Raw genomic sequence first — 21,827 nt, 5'->3', positions numbered from 1 at the left:
ATGTGGAGAAATTAGAACCCTTATACATTGCTGGTGGGATTGTAAACTGGTACAGCCACTGTGGAAAAAACTATTTAGTGATCCTCAAAAAATTAAGTACAACATTACCATATGATCCAGCAATTTCATTCCTGGGTATATACCCAGAAAAATTGAAAACAATACTTGTGCAAAAGTCTTCATAATAGAACTATTTGCAAAAGCCAAAAGGTGGAAACAACACAAATGTCCATCAGTAGATGAGTGGATAAATAAATATGGTACACACATACAATGGATTATTCAGCAATAAAAAGGAACAAAGTACTGATACATGATACAATATGAATAAACATTGAAAACATTGTACTAAGTGAAAGAAGTCAGACATAAAAAGTCACATGTTGCATGATTTCATTTATATGAAATATTCAGAATAGGTAAACCCATTGAGCCAGAAAGCAGATTGGTGTTTGAAGAGGGATAGGGGGAAGGAGAAATGAGAAGTGATTGCTTAATGGGTACAAGGTTTTCTTTTGGGGTGACTAAGTGTTTTGGAGCAATCGAAGTGGTGGTTGCCCAACACTGTGAATTTACTAAATGTCACTGAATTGTACATTTTAATATTATTATTTTGTTTTGTGAATTTCACCTTAATGAAAAAAAAGAAAGACAAAAATTTTGTGTGCACACGGAGACACAACTGAGGCTAGATCTGTAGTGGGAGGCTGAAAACTGGGAGGTGTGGAAGGCTGGCAGTCCAGTGGGCACAGACCACAGATTCTGAGAGGTGGAAAGACACAGTTGTCCTTGAGGATAGTGACAAAATATAAACAACTCTCTGCCTATGGTGAGCAACAATAAACATTTGAAGGTGTGGATGGTTAGTAAGAAGTAGATAATGCTGCTCAAGGGAAGGGGAGTCATCGGATTACAATCTTTTAACAGAAGAGCCTGTAAGTTTTTGACTCAAAACGTCAGAATCATTTGGTTGGCCCATGTGTATTGGCTGTACATATATTTCCTACTACTGTTCTCTCTTCAGCATCAGAATACCTGTATCTGCTTCTTGCAAACACACTTGAAGAATTTGTTCTTATTTCTCCATCCCTCCAACTCCACTGTGACTAAAGTCTCATGAGTATGGTTCATGAAGCAGCATTGGGGTTGCCTGGGAGCTTGTTATAAATGCAGAATCTTAGTCTCCATTCCAGAATCAGCATTATAATAAGATTCCCTAATACTTTGTATTCATATTAACATTTGATAAGTAAGTTCCCACCTATAAAGAATAAAACGGAGAAGCAAATGAGATTCATTTTCTCCAGGGCATGATAATGTCTGATTTCAGTTATACCAATTGGGATTATTTCTTAACATGGTTTATCTTTTCAGATACATTTCTTAAAAGGAGCAAGTTATGGTGTCCAGCCCCTTGAAAGAATGTAGGCTGGCATGAGTCATCTTCCTTCATGCTTGTTTTCAAGATTGATTTTATTTGTGCCATACTCTTGTCACAGTGGTTTTTTTCCCTTCCTTAATCACTCCAAACTCTTCCCTGCACCAGGGCCTTTGCACATGTAATTCCCACTGCTTTGAATGCTTCTTCATTAGACTCCTCCCCGTTTGACTTCTCATACTCTTTAAATATCAGAGGAGATGCTACTTTTCCAGAAAATCCATTCCACATCACCTCATCCAAAGCAGATCCTCTTGTTTTTCTATCCAATGGTACTGAAACCAAGAAGGACACTGTGGGGACTTCTGGGCATGGAAGGCTTTATGTCCCCCATTTCTTGTTTGTAGGGAATAGACTCCAGCCTCCATGACATTCCCTGAGTTCCGAAGGGCAGATTAGAACAGTTGCTAATCAGGGAAGAGAGGGGATGCAGAGACGAGAGAGGAGCAGCCAAGAAACAATAGTGCAGCCTTGGGGCAGGGTCCTGGTTCTGCCTCAAGGGATACACAACAATATCTTTGAGCTGCTCTACAGAACTAAAACCCAACAAATGGAAAATATCAGCATTCTTCATTCCAGATTAAAGGAACCAGAGAAGCTCTTCAAGAAGACCACCTGAGGCCAGATTAAAGGAACCATAGAAACTCATCAGATTACCTGAGACCAAATTAAAGGAGTGCAGGTCCTGCACACGCCCTAATCTTATCAGCAACCCCAACCTTGAACCGTTGCTATAAAATTCCTCACCAAATCCTCCCAGGTTGGGACACACAGTTTTTGAGGACAGGAGCCCGCTGTGTCTCCCTTGTCTGGCAAAGCAATAAAGCTATACTTTTCAATTTCACCCAAAACTCTGTCTCTGAGATTCAATTCAGCACCAGTGTACAGAAGCCAAGTTTTCGGCATCAGTACCCTGCTTATTTTCTTCCTAGCATCACAGTTTATAATTATATATACATTTATGTGAATATATAACTGTGTATAAACTAACTAGCAGAGTAAAGTGGTTATGAACACAGACTCTGGAGCCAGGCTCCCTGATTTCTAACCCTGGCAATCACTGCTTTCCTCCTGGGCCTCAGAACACCTGCAAAACACATTCAAGTATGTTTCTTTTCTGCACCATCCCCACTTCCCCCATAACAGTGTGACATTAAGCAAGTTACTTAAGTGTTGTATGCCTTCTTTCCTCTTCCTTAAAGTGAGGATAGTGTATATTTCATAGGGCCTTTATGAGAAGTATTGATGGGAATGAGGAGAAGCAGGGAAATTTTAACCTGAGGACATTCAGAATATTTAATTCTAGAGATGGGTTCAATTTTGCAAGGAGGCAAAGACATGGGTCTCTGCTCCTACGCTGGGGAGTGGCTCTTGAATGTGTAAGTGAATTCTCCCTCTTTCTGCATCTTATACATATATCCCAAGTTTCTGTCCTCCATACACTTTTCTCCTTAACTTCATTTATTACTTCTATGCTGTGACTTCTAAGCTTCCAGCCTCAGCTCTACCTCCAGTTCTAAATTTCCAGCTGCTTTCAGGAAATCTTCTCATGGATATCACACTAACATCTTAAAATTAGTAGCTCCAAAATTGAAATCACCTTCTCTTCATGCCTGCTCCCTCATCCCCGCAACTTTGTAACCTTCTTTGGCTACTCTGAAATTTCACCCCTCCCCAATATTTCATATCACCTTTCCCTGCTTGATTTATTTCATTCTTATCATTTATCACTATCAAATATACTATTTCACTTATTTATCTTGTTTATAGTTTGTCTCCCCTGCTAAAAAGTTAACTCCACAAGAGCAGGAATTTTTGCCTCCTTTGTTTATGGTGTATCCCCAGGAACTAGAACAGTGCCAGGCATCCAGTAGGTGCTCAATGAATATTTATTGGATGACAGTGAAGTCTCTTCCCCACTAATTCCCATTGCCAGTTAATCTAGTTAATTCTACATCTATGGTGATTTTTGCTTCTGTCCTTCTTTCTCTTGTGCTGCTACCGTGTTTATTCAGCTGTCACTGTTCCTCAAAAATATTGCAAGAGCTTGCCACCTACTGGCTAATGAAATTTAGGCAAGTTATTTAAAAAGGGTATAATAATAGTATAGACTCATAGAACTGTCATAAGGCTTTTGTATATGATGTATGTACAGCATTTGACCCAGTTCCTGGAACAGTATGAACCCTCAGTGAATATTAACTATTTTTATCTGCTACCCTGGGCTAGTTCTGGGCTAGCTTTCCTGTTTCGTCTTCTGCCCCATCCTATACTTTGGCCCCAGTTGACCACTTGTGGTTCTCCAAACCTGACATGAACCTTCATGCTTTCCACGGAATGGACAGTAGGGAATGAGAAGCAGGCAGGATCAGAGAATTCCTTTCTGTCTGCCAAATTAGGTACTGCTGGACTAGATAGCCCCTGACTTGCATCAAAGGAAAGGAAAGCTGGAGAACGCTTTTTATCACAATAAGCAAAAACTGAGAGGACTATTTCTAGTGTTTTAGTTGGGTTCAGAAATTTCGACTAAGCTGAACCATAGAGTTTCAATATTTCCAATGAAGATCGTGAGGCTCAGGAGGAACATGTAACCTACCTGTGATACCACAGTAAGATAGTAGCTAATTTGGTAAGAAGGCTTCTTTTCTTAACTTTAGGTCTCTTTATACCACAACATGCTGGTCATAAACCCCAAACAGTCTTGTCTCATAAAAGCACATTTCCCATGCCCCAGCAGATAATTCACTTAAATGAAAACACAGTTGAAGCTGTTAACTCTGAACCACCTCAGGCCATAAGCTTTTAGGTTGAGAGGCAATGGCAGTTCATCAGGCACCATTGTGAGCCCCACCGGATCCCTTGGCAGAGAGACAGACACCTATAAATAGGTGATTTAGATTGAGCAAGCTGCACAAAACCAGGAGTGACTCATGACTACATGGGTCCACTTCAGCACTTACCTGGGCCAAGGCAGGAGACAAGCGTGAGAGACTGGAACAACCAGATCATGCTCTTAGCAGTGGAGAATGGTGCTGGAGACCTCAAGGCAGTCAATGTTCTTGGCATTCTCTCATAAACTGAAAGTGCTTCTACCGAAATTGCCCTCTTCCTCTCAGAGGCGTGGCAAGACCTTCTTCCCACATACAAAGAGTCTCTGTTTTATTTTATTACTCTATTTACTTCTTTTCTGAGCAAAGTGCAAAAATCTTGTGTGTGTTGTGAATTGGAATTTTCACTATCTATATCCTTTTTTCTTTTTCTTTTTATGGTAGTAAAACAACCTAAATTACATATAGTGGTTATGCAACCTAAAATTTACTGGGTTCTTTTTTTTTGAATTTTATTTAATTTATTTTTTTTATACAGCAGGTTCTTATTAGTTATCCATTTTACACATATTAGTGTATATATGTCAATCCCAATCTCCCGATTAATCACACCCCCACCCCCACCCCCCTGTCACTTTCTCCCCTTGGTGTCCATATGTTTGTTCTCTACATCTGTGCCTCTATTTCTGCCCTGCAAACAGGTTCATCTGTACCATTTTTCTAGGTTCCACATATATGCGTTAATATACGATATTTGTTCTTCTCTTTCTGACTTACTTCACTCTGTATGACAGTCTCTAGATCCATCCACGTCTCTACAAATGACCAAATTTCGTTCCTTTATATGGCTGAGTAATATTCCATTGTATATATGTATCACATCTTCACTATCCATTCATCCGTCGATGGACACTTAGGTTGCTTCCATGACCTGGCTATTGTAAATAGAGCTGCAATGAACATTGGGGTGCATGTGTCTTTTTGAATTATGGTTTTCTCAGGGTATATGCCCAGTAGAAGGATTGCTGGGTCATATGGTAGTTCTATTTTTAGTTTTTTGAGGAACCTCCATACTGTTCTCCATAGTGGCTGTATCAATTTACATTCCCACCAAGAGCACAAGAGGGTTCCCTTTTCCCCACACCCTCTCCAGCATTTATTGTTTGTAGATTTTTTGATGATGGCCATTCTGACCTGTATGAGGTGATACCACATGGTAGTTTTGATTTGCATTTCTCTAATGATTAGTGATGTTGAGCATCCTTTCATGTGTTTGTTGGCAATCTGTATACCTTCTTTGGAGAAATGTCTATTTAGATCTTCTGCCCATTTTTGGATTGGGTTGTTTGTTTTTTTGATATTGAGCTGCATGAGCTGCTTGTATATTTTGGAGATTAATCCTTTGTCAGTTGCTTCATTTGCGTATATTTTCTCCCATTCTGAGTGTTGTCTTTTTGTCTTGTTTATGGTTTCCTTTGCTGTGCAAAAGCTTTTAAGTTTCATTAAGTCCAATTTGTTTATTTTTGTTTTTATTTCCATTTCTCTAGGAGGTGGGTCAAAAACGATCTTGCTGTGGTTTATGTCATAGAGTGTTCTGCCTATGTTTTCCTCTAACAGTTTGATAGTGTCTGGCCTTACATTTAGGTCTTTAATCCATTTTGAGTTTATTTTTGTGTATGGTGTTAGAGAGTGTTCTAATTTCATTCTTTTACATGTAACTGTCTGGTTTTCCCAGCACCACTTATTGAAGAGACCGTCTTTTCTCCATTGTATATTCTTGCCTCCTTTATCAAAGATAAGGTGACCATATGTGGCAGGCAGATTCTTAACCACTGTGCCACCAGGGAAGTTCCTGATAGTATCGTTTGATGCACAAAAGTTTTTCATTTTAATGAAGGCTGGTTTAATTGTTTTTTCTTTTGTTGCCTATGCTTTTGGTGTCATATTCAAGAAATCGTTGCTAAATCCAATGTAATGAAGATTTTCCCCTGTGTTTCCTCTAAGAGTTTTATAGTTTTAGTTTTTATATTTATCTCTTTGATACATTTGAGTTGATTTTTCTATATCATTTAAGGCAAGGTTCACCTTCATTCTTTTGCATGAAGATATCTAATTTTCACAGTACCATTTATTGAAAAGGCTGTCCTTTCCCTATTGAATGTTCTTGGCATCCTTGTCAAAAATCATTTGGCCATATATTTGAGGGTTTATATATGGTCTCCTCTGTTTTATTCCACAGCACCCTGTGTCTGTCTTATGCCCCTGCCACACTGTTTTGATTACTGTAGCTTTGTAGTAAGTTTTGAAATCAGAAAGTGTGAGCCCTCTAACTTTGTTCCTTTTCAGGATTGTTTTGGTCATTCAGGGTTGAATTTAATCAAATACATTTTTTGGAATTTCTCCAGATGATTATTTTTTTCTCCCCTTTAATGTGTTTAAACAAAACCTTGCAATAAAAGATTTCTTTTGCAAAATATATTCAAAGAAGTCTCGAAAGAGAAAAATCTGCCACCTAGAATACTCTACCCAGCAAGATTATCATTTAAAATAGGTGGAGAAATAATTTCTCAGAAAAGCAAAAACTAAAAGAATACAGCAATACTAAACCTATCCTAAAAGAAATATTGAAAGGTCATCTCTAAATAGAAAAGAAGCAAGAAGAAATAGGAAAGAGTAAATCCAACTGGAAAGTAAATCAGTTAAATTACCCAGTATACAGATAAAAAAGAAAAAAAAAACCTATTTGTGAAAGCAATGGTAAACACAAGGAACAGCCAAAGGATAAACATGAAGATGTAAAAAGAGACATCAAAATCATAAAGTGTGAGGAAGGAGAGTAAGAAAATCCAGATTCTTTTTTTTTAATTTATTTTTTAAATTTTATTTATTTTATTTATTTTTACTTTTTTTGGCTGTGTTGGGTCTTTGTTGCTGCATGCAGGCTTTCTCTAGTTGCAGCGAGCAGGGACTACTCTTCGTTGCAGTGCGCAGGCTCCTCATTGTGGTGGCTTTTCTTGTTGTGGAGCATGGACTCTAGGCACGCAGGCTCAGTAGTTGTGGCTTGCGGGCTCTAGAGCACAGGTTCAGTAGTTGTGGCAAACGGACGTAGTTGCTCTGTGGCATGTGGGATCTTCCCAGACCAGGGCTCGAACCCATGTCCCCTGCATTGGCAGGCAGAGTCTAAACCACTGCGCCACCAGGGAAGCCCTCTTTTTCCTTTTTTTTTAGAACGTGTTTGAGTCTATATCACTATCAGTCTAAAGCAAGCAGATATAGGAAGGGGTTAACATATTGGAAAAACAGGGTAACCAGAAATAAAAAACTTACAATAGAGTCACAAAAACCTAAAAGAAGAGAACACAAGTATAAAATAAAAGGAAATCATCAAACCACAAAAAGAAAAAAGAAAGGAACAAGGAAGAAATAAAGAATCAACTGGAAAACAAGGTTTGAAATGGCAATAAATACATATATATCAATAATTACTTTAAATGTCAATGGACTGAATGTTCCAATCAAAAGAGATAGAGTGGCAGGCTGGATTTAAAAGACAAGAGCTTACACTATGCTGCCTACAAGAGACCCACTTTAGGGAAAACGGCACACATAGATTGAAAGTGAGGGGATGGAAAAAGATATTTCATGCAGGGGCTTCCCTGGTGGTGCAGTAGTTAAGAATCTGCCTACCAATGAAGGGGACATGGGTTTGATCCCTGCTCTGGGAAGATCCCACATGCCGTGGATCCACTAAGCCCGTGCACCACAACTACTGAGCCTGTGCTCTAGGGCCCATGTGCCACAACTACTGAGCCCACATGCTGCAACTACTGAAACCCGCACGCCTAGAGCCCATGCTCCACAACAAGAGAAGCCACCACAATAAGAAGCCTGCACACCACAACAAGGAGTAGCCCCCATTTGCCACAACTAGGGAAAGCCCACATGCAGCAATGAAGACCTAATGCAGCCAAAAAAAAAAAAGTTATTTCATGCAAATGGACATGACAAGGAAGTGGGAGTTGCAATACTCATATCAGACAAAATAGTCTTTAAAACAAAGGCTATAAAGAAAAATAAAGAAGTACACTATATAATGATAAAAGAATCAATACAAGAAGAGACTTTTACACTCATCAACATATATGCACCTAATATAGGAAGACCCAAATACATAAAACAAATACTAACAGACATAAATGGAGAAATCGATAGGAATACAAAAATACTAGGAGACGTTAACACCCCACTCACATCAATGGACAGATCTTCCAGACAGAGAACCAATGAGGCAACAGAGGTCCTAAATGATACAATAGAACAGTTAGACTTAATTGATTTTTTCAGGGCACTACATCCAAAAAAACCACAGAATATACATTCTTTTCAAGTGCACATGGAACATTCTCTAGAATTGACCACATCCTAGGGCACAAAACTAACTTTAAGAAATTTAGGAGTATAGAAATTATTTCAAGCATCTTCTCTGACTACAATGGCATGAAACTAGAAATCAACCACAGGAAAAGAAATGAGAAAAAAAATGATTATATGGAGACTAAATAACATGATACTAAAAAACCAATGGGTCAATGAGGAAGTCACAAAGGAAATTAAAAAATACCTTGAGACAAATGACGATGAAAACATAACCTACAAAATCTATGGGATGCAGCAAAAACATTTCTTAGAGGGATGTTCATAGCGATACAGACTGTCATCAAAAGGAAGAAAAATCTCAAATAAACAACCTAACTTACCACCTAAAAGAATTAGAAAAAGAAGAACAAAACCTAAAGTCAGCAGAAGGAAGGAAATAATAAAGATCAGGGAGAAAATAAATAAATAGAGATTTTTAAAAAACAATAGAAAAAAGCAACAAAACCAAGAGCTGGTTCTTTGAAAGCAAAAACAAAATTAACAAATCCCTGGCCAGGCTCACCAAGAAGAAAAGAGAGAGAACCCAAATAAACAAAATAAGAAATGAAAAAGGAGAAAGCTCAACTGATACCACAGGAATTAAAAAAAAAAGAGAGAATACTATGAACAATTATATGCCAACAAATTTGACAACCTAGAAGAAATGGACAACTTCCTAGAAACATACAGCCCAGCAAAACTGAATCAAGAAGAAATAGATAATTTGAACAGACCTATCGCTAGAAGTGAAATAGAATCTGTAATAAAAAAACTTCCTACAAGCAAAAGTCCAGGACCAGATGGCTTCACAGGTGAATTCTACCAAACATACAAAGAACTTATACTGATTCTTCTCAAATTCTTCCAAAAGACTGAAGAGGAGGGAACACTCCCAAAGACATCCTATGAAGCCACCATCACCCTGATACCAAAACCAGACAAAGACACCATCAAAAAAGAAAATTACAGGTCAGTATCTTTGATGAATATAGATGTAAAAATTCTCAACAAAATATTAGCAAACTGAATCCAGCAACACATAAAAATGGTCATATACCACGACCAAGTGGGATTCATCCCAGGTTCACAAGGATGGTTCAACATATGCAAATCAATCAATCAATGTAATACACCACATTAACAAGAGAAAAGTCAAAAACCACATGATCATCTCAATAGATGCAGAAAAAGCATTTGACAAAATTCAACATCAATTCATGAAAAAAAAAACTCTTACCAAAGTGGGAATATAGGGAAAATATCTCAAGATAATAAAAGCCATTTATGACAAACCCACAGCCAATATAATACTCAATGGTGAGAAGCTGAAAACCTTCCTGCTAAAATCTGGAACAAGACAAGGATGCCCACTCTCACCGCTTCTCTTCAACATAGTATTGGAAATCCCAGTCACAGCAATCAGACAAGAAAAAGAAAAGTTATCCAAATTGGAAGGGAAGAGGTAAAATTGTCACTATATGCAAATGACATTATATTATATATAGAAAACCTAGGGACTCCACACAAAAACTACTAGATCTAATAAATGAATTCAGCAAAGTAGGAGGGTAGAAGATTAACATTCAGAAATCAGTTGCATTCCTTTACACTAACAATGAAATATTAGAAAGGGAATGCAAAAAAAGATACTTTTTAAAATTGCACCAAAGAAAGAAAAATACCTGGAGTAAACCTGACCAAGGAGGTGAAATATTTATATGCTGAGTACTCTAAAACATTAATAAAGGAAATAAAAGAGGATTCAAAGAAATGGAAAGATATCCCATTCTCTTGGATTGGAAGAATTAATATTGTTAAAATGGCAATACTACCCAAAGCAATCTACAGATTTAATGTGATCCCTATCAAATTACCCATGACATTTTTTCATAGAACTAGAACAAATAATCCAAAAATTTATATGGAACCATAAAAGACCGAGAATTACCAGAGCAATCCTGAGGGAAAAAAAACAAAGCAGGAGGCATAACTCTCCCAGACTTCAGACAATACTGCAAAGCTACAGTAATCAAAACAGTGTGATATTGGTACAAAAGTAGGCATATGGATCAATGGAACAGAACAGAGAGCCCAGAAATAAACCCACACACCTACAGTCAATTAATCTTCAACAAAGGAGGCAAGAACATAAAATGGGGAAAAGACAGTTTCTTCAGCAAGTGGTGCTGGGAAAGTTGGACAGCTTCATGTAAATCAATGAAGTTAGAACACACCCTCACACCATGCACAAAAATAAACTCAAATGGCTTAAAGACTTAAACATAAGACATAACACCATAAAACTCCTAGAAAAAAGCATAGGCAAAACATTCTCTGACACAACCTGTACCAATGTTTTCTTAGGCCAGTCTCCCAAGGCAGTAGAAATAAAAGTAAAAATAAACAAATGGGACCCAACCAAACTTACAAGCTTTTGCACAGCAGACCATAAAAACAAACAAAAAAACCAAACAAAAAACAAAAGACAACCTACGGAATAGATGGGAGAAAATATTTGCAAATGATACCATAGACAAGAGCATAATCTCCAAAATATACAAACAGCTCATACAACTCAACAACAAAAAAACAAACAACCCCATCGAAAAATGGACAGAAGACCTTAATAGACATTTCTCCAAAGAAGACACACAGATGGCCAGTAGGCACATGAAAAGATGCTCAACATCACTAATTATTAAAGAAATGCAAATCAAAACTACAGTGAGGTACCACCTCACACCAGTCAGAATGGCTGTCATCAAAAAGTCTACAAATAACAAATGCTAGAGAAGGTGTGGAGAAAAGGGAACCCACCTACACTGTTGGTGGGAATCTAAGTTGGTACAGCCACTATGGAAAACATTATGGAGGTTCCTCAGAAAACTAAAAATAGAATTATCATATGATCCAGCAATCCCACTCCTGGGCATATACCTGGACAAAACTATAATTCAAAAAGATACATGCTCCCCTATGTTCATAGCAGCACTATTCACAATAGCCAAAACATGGAGACAACCTAAATGTCCATCGACAGATGAATGGATAAAGAAGATGTGGTACATATGTACAATGGAATTCTACTCAGCCCTAAAAAAGAACAAAATAATGCCATTTACAGCAACATGGATGCATCTAGAGCTTATTATACTAAGTGAAGTAAGTCAGAAAGAGAAAGACAAACACCATATGATATCACTTATATGTGGAATCTAAAATATGGCACAAATGAACCTATCTACAAAACAGAAACAGACTCATAGCCATAGAGAACAGACTTGTGGTTGCCAAGGGGGAGTGGGGAGGGAGAGAGATGGACTGGGAGTTTGGGGTTGGTAGATGAAAACCGTTACATTTAAGATGGATAAACAACAAGGTCCTAATATATAGCACAGGGAACTATATTCAATATCCTATGATAAACCATAATGGAAAAGAATATAAAAAAAGAATGTCTATATGAGTATAACTGAGTCACTTTGCTGTATAGCAGAGATTGGCACAACATTGTAAATCAACTATACTTCAATGAAAAATTTTTTAAAAAAGATTTCTTGGGCTTCCCTGGTGGCGCAGTGGTTGGAGAATCTGCCTGCCAGTGCAGGGGACACGGGTTCGAGCCCTGGTCTGGGGGGATCCTACATGCCGCGGAGCAACTGGGCCCGTGAGCCACAGCTGCTGAGCCTGCGCGTCTGGAGCCTGTGCTCCGCAACAAGAGAGGCCGCGATAGTGAGAGGCCTGCGCACCGCGATGAAGAGTGGCCTCCGCTCGCCGCAACTAGAGAAGGCCCTTGCGCAGAAACGAAGACCCAACACAGCCAATAAATAAATAAATAAATAAATTAATTAAAAAAAAAAAAAAGATTTCTTAAAGATAAATCATTTCTGCATTCTGAAGAGAACCCCTACTTGATTGCAATTTTTTCCTTTTAATTCCTTGCTTGGTTCAATTTACTAAAATTTGAATTAAGATTTTTAACATTTATATTAATAAGTGAGACTGATCAATATCAGGAATTGACAAATTTTTTCCGTAAAGGTCAAGATAGTGAATATTTTTAGACTTTGGGGGCTGTACAGTCTCCACTGCAACTATTCAACTTTGCTGTTGTAGCATGAAAGCAGCCCCAGTCAATATGTAAATAAATGAGTATTGGGAGTGTTCCAGCAAAATTTTATTTATTAACACTGAAATTTGAATTTCATATAATTTTTGCATGTCACCAAATATTATTCTTCTTTTGAGTTTTTCCAACTTTTAAAAATTGTAAAAACTATTCTTAACCCACGACCTGTATAAAAACACTTGGAAGACTGGATTTGTCCACAGGATGTAGTTTGCTGATCCCTGGTCTATATTTTTCTTTTTTGGGAATCATCCTCATCTAGTTTGGAATCAGTGCTATATTAATAGTGCTCAATGAACTTTGAAATTTTCCACTATATTTTACACTTTGGAACAGTTAAAATTACATAGAAATTATCCTTTCATTGAAGGTGGTGGAGCTAGCTCATAAGACCGTCTAGGCTTGGTGCCTCTTGGGGAATTAGATAACTGAGTATATTTTCCATTTTATCTCTGGTTAAAGAAGTTCTTCTGGTTATAACCTTTCAACTTATGAACTATTATGGATGTAAATCTATATACCAAAGCAATCCATTTGTTCTCCCTGCCACAAGATGGCATTATGTTTGTGTTTTGGAAAGATCACTCTGGCTGTGGTGTAGAGAATGGATTGGACCAGGGCAAGTGTGACTTCAGGAGGTAAAGTGCTGTTGCCCAGGTAAGAGATGATAGTGGCTTGACTGCTGTAGCTACTGCTGGATGAAAGAAGAAAAGTTGGATGGATTATAAAAACATTCAAGGAGGTATGTCAGGGATTTTCAAGACCACTTCCACGTTCAATGGTTCACTACAAGGACTTATAGGATTCAGCATATAGTTATAGGCATGGCTGTGAGTTATTACAGTGAATAGATACAAAGCAAAATCAGTAAAAGGAGATGGTATATAGAGTGGTGTCCAGGAGAAACCAAGGTACAAGCTTCCAAGAGGCTTCTCCCAGTGGAGTCACAAAGGTTATGCTTAATCCCTCTAGTGACATGTGATGACAACAAGTGTGAAATATTTTCTACTAGAGAAGTTTGTCTGAGCCTAGGATTCCAGGGTTTTTATCAGTAGTCATGCAGGCACTGTCTACCTAGCATGTACAAAATTTCAGAATCCCAGAAGGAAAGCAGGTGTTCAGCACAAAGCAAATTGTTTGTATAAACAGTTTAAGTTCAGTGACTCCCTCTTATCAGGGAATGGTAGAACTCTCCCCAAATCCAAGTTCCCAGACACCAGCCAAAGGCCAACCTTGTAAGCACACCTTTCAAAGGATAGCAGTCTTAGGCCCACATTGTTAATGTTAACTCTTTTCTGTGTTTTCTAATTCTTAACTATGTTTTCTACACAGGAAGTAAAGCCAGTATTTGTCTATTGCATTTCCATCTGAAGGTTGGAAACTTATTAAGGGAATATACTTTGGAATAAATAGCTTTGTCATTGAGACATGTGCCAAAGAATTACTCATTCCAGGTAAGGTAAGACAGTTAAAGGCTGTACAAACTGTTGCATCTTCACTAGTTAATCAAAATATTATACATTGAGGACTTCCTCTGCAACTTGCACAGGACCAGACATTGTGGATACAAATGATGAGCAAAATCAGATGTGATCTGTGCCCTGATGGAGCTCACAGTCTAGTGGGGAAAGAGAGACATTGATCAGATAATCACAAGGAGAAATATTTAAAGACAAAATTTGAAAACTTCTGTGGGGGAAAGAGATCTAGTATAATGAGAGTAAAAATGGGCATCAGACATGGTTTGAAGAACAGGAAGACTTCCCTCAGGAAGGGAAATTTGAGCTGAGCCCTGAGGGATGACTGGGCATTAACTAAGTGAAGTGTGTATTAGAGGTAGTGAAGGTACGGAGTGGGTGGTAAAGCATTTCAGACAGAGGGAGAGTCCTAAGGCTAATGTGTAGATTAAATTAAATGAAATGTGCCAGAACCTCAGAGAGCACTAGAAAAACACCACCAAAAATTTAAAAAAATCTTCTCAAGATTATCTGTATCTGTTTATAAAGTTGCTACACAGGTGGCTCTGAAATTCTTCTGGGTAGTGGTTCCATTTCAGCCCAACAAGAAATGGATGAAGAGATGTAACTGTGGGAGCTGGGAGCCCAAGCGTATTTGCAAAGAGTTGCTCAGAGCAGAGGATCTGAAGTTTCTTTGATAAGTAGAGAGTAAAGGAAGTGGTTTCAGATCTAGAAGGTACTGTTTGCTATCTCACATACCACCTCTTAGCAAGTCATTTCTTCAAAGTTTTACAAAACATTCTGAGGCCCTGCACCCATAGTTCTGAGGGAACCACACCCTAGTCTCGCCATTGAAAAACCTAGTCCTTTTATCCCTTTTCTCCAAGTGGCACTGTGGGTGATCCATACAGTCTTACTCTCAGATTCCCTAGAAATAGACTCAAAGTGGTTTCCAGGACTTCTATTCTACTCTTGATGTCTGGGTCCCAATCCGAGTTCAGTTCAACAAATATTTATTTATTTATTTATTTATTTATTTATTTATTTATTTATTAACATCTTTATTGGAGTATAATTGCTCTACAATGGTGTGCTAGCTTCTGCTTTATAACAAAGTGAATCAAAAAATATTTATTAAGCTCTTCTAGGCATTGGCTTCTGTGATGAGCGCTCTTACTGAAAAGATGAATAAGACAAAGCTCTTGTACTGGAGGGAGATGGACCCCAAAACATATGATTTAAGTGCCCAATTTCTCTGTTTCTAGGATGATCAAGGCAGAACTCCCTGCTCTACCTCTAGCCATACACTTCTGCTGTGCTCTGGTTTCTTGTTTCTGGTCCTGGTCCTCCCTATCTCTAGGTTTTCCATCTTCTCTCAGGATCCTGGTCATCTCTCTCACAACAGACTTCCTTTTCCCCATTCTCTGTCTGACTACTCAATCCATGGTAACTTTGTGTCTATTCAGCGTCTGAGTTCTCAGCTGCTCAGAGCCTTTATCATATTGTTGATAGTCTTTGATGTTTCAGCTACTTATTTTATCTCTTCTTTTCTTGAAAAAGCAAAGTAAGACACAAACAGAATAGATGCATCATCAAATATTTTTGGGTTTACTTGCTGAAATGGAGCTTGTAGTCTCATTTCTTAGGTACTTACAAGGTGCGGACAATACTTTATTAATGGAAATTTACAAATGCATGAAATAAAATATAACATGTAGAAAGGATAAAATACCCTGTTACAAACATGGCACCTAGCTTCTGAAATAGGTTTAGCAGCATTTGCTACTAGTGAGCATAATCTTCATGCTTGTATTAATTAATCCAAGTTTTTGAAGATCCAAGGTTTATTAGGTACTGTGGACACAAAGAAGAGGAGAAAGTCTTCTGAGCCAAAACAACTTATTGACCAGTTGGGGAGACAGTTAAGAAAATGCCACAGCTATATAATTATAAAAGAATATGATAAATGCTACTATTATGCACTTATGTACTAAATGCTGTAGGAGTGTAAATAGGGAGCTATATATTTAGCTTTGAGTGGGAGGTTTTGGAAGGCTACACAAAGAGGGGATACTTGGTCTGATCCTTGAAATATGAAAGAGCCAGAGATGGAATGGAGAGAAAGGTATTTCAGGTGGGGGATGCAGCATGGGCAAAAGCATGGGAGTGGAAAAGGATTTGGTGTGTTCATGGACCCACGATATTTCTATGTGGCTGGAGCCTAGAGAAGAGGCAGGTGAGGGGCCTGGAAAATCTGATGGGTCAGATTGCTAAGGAGTCGGGTCCCACAGGAAAATGAAGTGATAACTTCCATGTTTTAGAAAGATTGCTCTTTATGTGATAGCAGCCCAGGTAATAAATGATAAAGGAATGAACTGAGAGACTGGGATAGAGAGGGAGGGTGTGTTTGAGAATTAGACAGATTGAGGAGACATGGTTGAGAGGAGCCATATAGGGGAGTTGGAATTGACAGGGCCTAATAGCTTATTAGATATAGGGGGGAGGTGAGGTGATGGGAAGAAAGAAAGAAGACTCAAGGATAAAAGATTTCTCTGCTTTGGGTAGCTGCTGATTGGTGAAGCAGTGAAGAATAGTAGTTCAGGACACAGCCCCTGGAGTTGGAAGACTAGGAATTGATTCCTGGTTTAAATATTTGTTTGTCTGAGTTACTTAGCCTTTCTGTGACTCAGTTTCTTAACTTGTAAAATGGAGGATGATTGCATCTACTTTGGGGGTAGATAAGTTTTAATGTTTCTTATGGGCTTTAAATGGGTGAATACATATAAAACATCAGGGCGGGAATGGTACATAGTAAGCACTCAGTAAGTGTCAGCTATTATGATTTGGTGGGCCATTAACTAGCACAGTGGAAACAGACAGAAAGCAAGTTGGGGAGGTCAAGGAAAGACCTGTGAGTTCAATTTTGGGCACACTGAATTTAAGGTGACTTCTGACATCCATGCAGAAATGACCCATAAGCAGTTGGAAATATAGATTATAAATTAGTGATTGAGATTATGTGTATTTTTAAAAATTCCCTGACAGATAATTTATGTAATTATTTGCCTATGATAAGACCTCATAAGAAAAAAATCTCTATTTCCCACTTGCAAAGATATGGCCACTTTCAGGTCCCAGAGTTGATGCAGCTAAACCCAGAGGCTTGTGTAGGGCTATTCAAAACTGCCTGGGCAATCAGCCAGCAAGAGCGATGATAATAATTACCATCCAAAGAGAGGATAGTTCTCTTATGCATTCTCTAAATAAATTTCTCAAAGTCTACAAGCCTCTAGAGAATGTACTAGTCATTACTTTGCTTCCTCAAATCAGAACTTCAGGACTTTTACTAATGGGCCTTTGTCAAAATGTATTAACACTTTAATATGAAAAACCCTCAAGGGCTCCTCACACTTGGATGGAGGATCATTAAAATCTCAAGGTGCATAGCTGTTTCTTAACCATGAAATAGTATAGCACAACTCCCCAGTTCTTACCTCTTCTGTTCCTGTTTTTCTTGTGGTATCAGTAGTGGAAATTTACACTGTGCTTTTCTCATTTTGTAACAACTCATCAGAAATGCTTAAGACCTGGATTCCTTGTTTGCTAGGAAACTAGCTCTGTCCAAAATGCAGAGAGGGCTTCTATCCAAGCTTCTTTAATGGCTGTTTCCAAAAGGAAAGTTGGGTGGTTATCCAGAAAACAATGGAATTAATATATGAACATGTTGACTTGGAGCTGCAGTTATTGTCTTTAAAATATTATTATATGTACATATCCATTCCATAAATATTTGTGGGCCACCTATTATGTGTCAAGCAAGGTGCCAGGTGTGTGCTATACTTGAAGCAAAGTGCCATGTGTTGGGAATCCAGAGCAGGTAAAGGGAGGCAGCATGGTAGAGTGCAAGTACTTAGCCCTTGATGACAAGAAATCCTGAGTTCAAATCCTGTCTTCCCAAGCTTACTGACTTTGCTAAGGTATTTACTCCCTCAGCCTTAATGTAAACTAGAAGAGTTAATTTCTATTTTACAGCATCTAGTGTAGCAGTTGGTGTACAAAGTAAGCCCTCAATTAACTATTACAGGCTCCCTGCCCTCAAATAGCTCTTTATTTCATCACTATTATTCAGACATAGCCCCTGTGCTCTCACTAGTTGAGGAGACAGGTATGCTATCAGGTAACTAAGATGTAGTGTAATAAGTGAAATAATAGGAGCAGATATTGAGTTGAGGATTGAGAGTTAAAAGTTTGATATACCATGTTAATTTAGCACAATATCAGATACATTTCTGTTGCAAGAACCTTATATAATAATTTTGGTTTAGCATCTTATGAAGGTTTCAGGCCTATAAGAACAGCTAATATAATGATCCAGGGCTTTACTGTGTGCAGGCACGGAACACCTCATTTAATCCCCACATCAACCCTACAAGGTAGGAGCCAGTACTATCCCTATTTTACAGATGGGAAAACTGAGGCACAGAGAGGTTAAAATAACTTGCCCAAGGTCACATATCTAAGAAACCAGGGTTTAGACCCAGGTACTCTAGCATCAGAGTCCACATTTGTGACCACTCATTACACTTTTTCCTATTGTGTCCTTAAGCTTCATTTTACAGCCAATAGGGACTGTCACTAATTACAGGCAAGAAAATTTTACAAATCAAGGGAAATTCAGGGAAAATTCAAATAGAAAGAAAGTAATGGATCTTGAAGAAAATATAGCCCGGTCATTTCTTTTCTCCAGGAGTAACCATGAGAAGTGCTCTCTGTTTACATAGCCTGGACCAGCCAGGCTCCTTCCTATGCCCACTTTCCATAGGTGGCCCAGTCCAGCTCTTCTCTTGTGGGATGTGCAGTTCATAATGTTCTATAGCTTTAAAAAAATCTGATTTTAAATCAGCTTCACTTTCTTTTTCTGAGAGGCATTAACTGCAACTTCTTATTCTCTCAGTTCCCTGGTAAAGCTCACGCTGACTTGCGACGGAGAGTCCTGTCTTACCGCTGCTTTCCACTAGAGGGCCCTGCCCCTGAGATTTCAATTTCAATTTCAATTTCAATGCACATTTTTAAACTAGCACATCTTTGTCTGATACAAGATCCTCTTCCATTGAAAGAATACTTTGATTTTATAGACCTGTTGTTCATAATCTACTTTGTATGGAAATATGTGAAGGGGAAAATAAGATCACATTCATTTTACAGAAGGATTATCTGAGAATTGAGCCCTTGGGAATGGGGTGAGTAGCTTACGTCTTCATAAATCAGAAGATTCATAGGAAAGAATCAAACACGGTGGTCCTGAGTCCCAAAGCCCACTTGAAGAATTCCTGTGCACTGGTTCCATCCCAGGTTCGTTCTCCTGGAAGACTTAAGGAGTACTTATCTCTGGTTCTTTCCTTTCTTCTTTCCTTTCTCCCTCTTCCTTCCTTCCTTCCTTTCTCCCCCTTCCTTTCCCCTTCCTTTCCCCTTCCTTCCCCCTTCCTTCCTTCCTTCCTTCCTTCCTTTCTTTCTTTCTTCCTTTCTCTCTCTCTCTCTCTCTCTCTCTTTCTTTCTTTTCTTTCTCTCCCACCCCACCTTTCCACTGGGGTGTTAGGATAATAAGAATGTGACTGAGTAAGCACACCAGAGAGAGGCAGGGGCAGCAGTTACAGAATGAAGATATTCAGGAGCAATCCCTCAATTCACATAAAGGAGTACTTTTATTTTAGAAGAAACAGCCTGTTCAGTGTGACTTTGGAACTTCTTCATCCTTTAGGACCACATCTTTTTATTTCTTCCTTCATACCCTTCCCTAGGGTGACTGCCTTTCACCTCTTCACACCTGGTTCATTGCATCACTTGATGTCTTAGCTGGTCTGTCTAACTCTGAAAATCTTCTCCCTCCAAAGTGTCCTTATACTAGGAATAGCCTCTGATGTCTGCCTCTTGATATGTAATGCTTGCCACGATTTGATTCCACTGTGCTTATTGGCTCCTATCCATCAGTATTTCCAATATGTATCTTCTTTGCAAGCTGGCTGGTCACTTTCAATTCTATTCAACAGCATTTATAGCTCACAAACAAGGTACAAGGCATCATGCTGGTTGGCGGTAGATGCAGAGATGAATAAAGCTATTACCTCTCATGATCACCTCTTCATGATCATGAAGTCACGGGCCTTGCCTTTAAGTAATGGACAATATAGAGGGAAACAAATAATAATCTATACTGTAAGGTAGAATGAAATGAGTTTTAATGACAGAAAGACCAAAGGGGTGAGGGGAGGAGTGCAAAAAGAACCATAGTTAATTTGACTAGTGATACCAGGGAAAGCTTCATAGACGAGGTGACATTTGAGCTGGGTATTGAAGGATGTGTAAATGGACAGGGGATGGGGGCATACATTCCATCTGAGCACTGTGCCACACACAGGCAAGGGACTGTGAACATGCGTGGTATATCTGGGGAGGTACCCCAAATACATGACACAGATCCAGTCCTTTTCTTTCTTTCATGCCTTCCTCACTTGGATGCCTTCTGTCTTCTTCATTCTCTGCCAAATCCCATCCATCCTTTGAGGTCCAGCTTCAGCTGCACTTCCTCCATAAGATCTTTTCTGACTGTGCTAGCTCATGCCACTCCCTGTAGCATGTAGTTCAGAACTTAACTGTAGTGTTTGTGCTGTAGGTAGACCAGGGCAGACATCATGGTCATCTTACACTTTGGAGACCTTGCAACCCCCAGCACAGTGCTAATGAGAGTCAGGACTAGGTGGTTCTATGGACCCATTAATGGGGACTAACAACTTCATTCTGCCTAAATGCAGTTTATTGCTGCTATCCAGCCTGGGATTGTTCATGGGGGGTTAGAATTTAGCTGGTTGTGTTTGCTAACACATAGGGGAAACAATTTTTCAAATGCTTACTTCAATGTTCTGCTCAGCCATAGGTGATTCCTCCTCAGTGCTGTCAGAGGAAGGGGGAGGGTCATTAACATCAGCTTGAACTCCACGGCTTTCTGGGCTGAGCCTTAGGAACTGAGGTGAACCCAATTGCATCGTCTATACTGTCATCTACCAAGTTCCCTCTACAGAATGACTGCTTCCTTCAAGGTCTATTGTTTTGATGGTTGGGTTCCCCTAAAGTGCCAGAAATATAGCTGAGCAATTCCTTTTAGAGAATGGGGTTACTGGATATGGCTTCTTCTTCTTGATGAGGCTGTTTGGAGTGTGTATTAGCCTGGTTCTGCAGAGAAACAGAACCAACAGGAAATAGCTATAAAGGAATTGACTCATGTGGTTATGGAGATTGAAAAATTCCAAGATCTGTAATCAGCAAACTGGAGAGGTGATGGTTTAGTTCTGGTCTGAGTCCGAAGGCCTGAGAACCAGGAGAGCTGATCGTGGATGTTCCAGTCCATGTGCAAGTCCTAAGGCAGGAGAAGGCTGATGTCCCATTTCAAAGACAGGCAGAGAGAGAGAATGGATTTTCCCTTACTCTGCCTTTTTGTTCTATTCAGGTTTTCAATGGATTTGGTGATGCCCACCCACACTGGAGGGGAAGATTAATCTGCTTTA

The 21,827-nt window shown here is 38.9% G+C and overlaps 1 protein-coding gene across 1 annotated transcript in view; it reads right to left on the bottom strand.

The window, feature by feature from the left end:
- The window catches only part of SLAMF6 (SLAM family member 6), a 28,360-nt gene extending 23,856 nt beyond the window's left edge, over positions 1 to 4,504 (bottom strand). Inside the window, exon 1 of the mRNA XM_061185837.1 lies at positions 4,399 to 4,504. Coding sequence (XP_061041820.1) covers positions 4,399 to 4,504 — 106 coding nt within the window. The remainder of the gene's footprint in view (positions 1 to 4,398) is intronic.
- Positions 4,505 to 21,827: the final 17,323 nt, after the last annotated feature.

The sequence above is a fragment of the Eubalaena glacialis genome, chromosome 3, assembly GCF_028564815.1.
Source record: "Eubalaena glacialis isolate mEubGla1 chromosome 3, mEubGla1.1.hap2.+ XY, whole genome shotgun sequence".
NCBI classification, from domain to species: domain Eukaryota; kingdom Metazoa; phylum Chordata; class Mammalia; order Artiodactyla; family Balaenidae; genus Eubalaena; species Eubalaena glacialis.
Note: the sequence above shows the minus strand (reverse complement) of the source record. Positions and strands in the feature narration are given on the sequence as shown.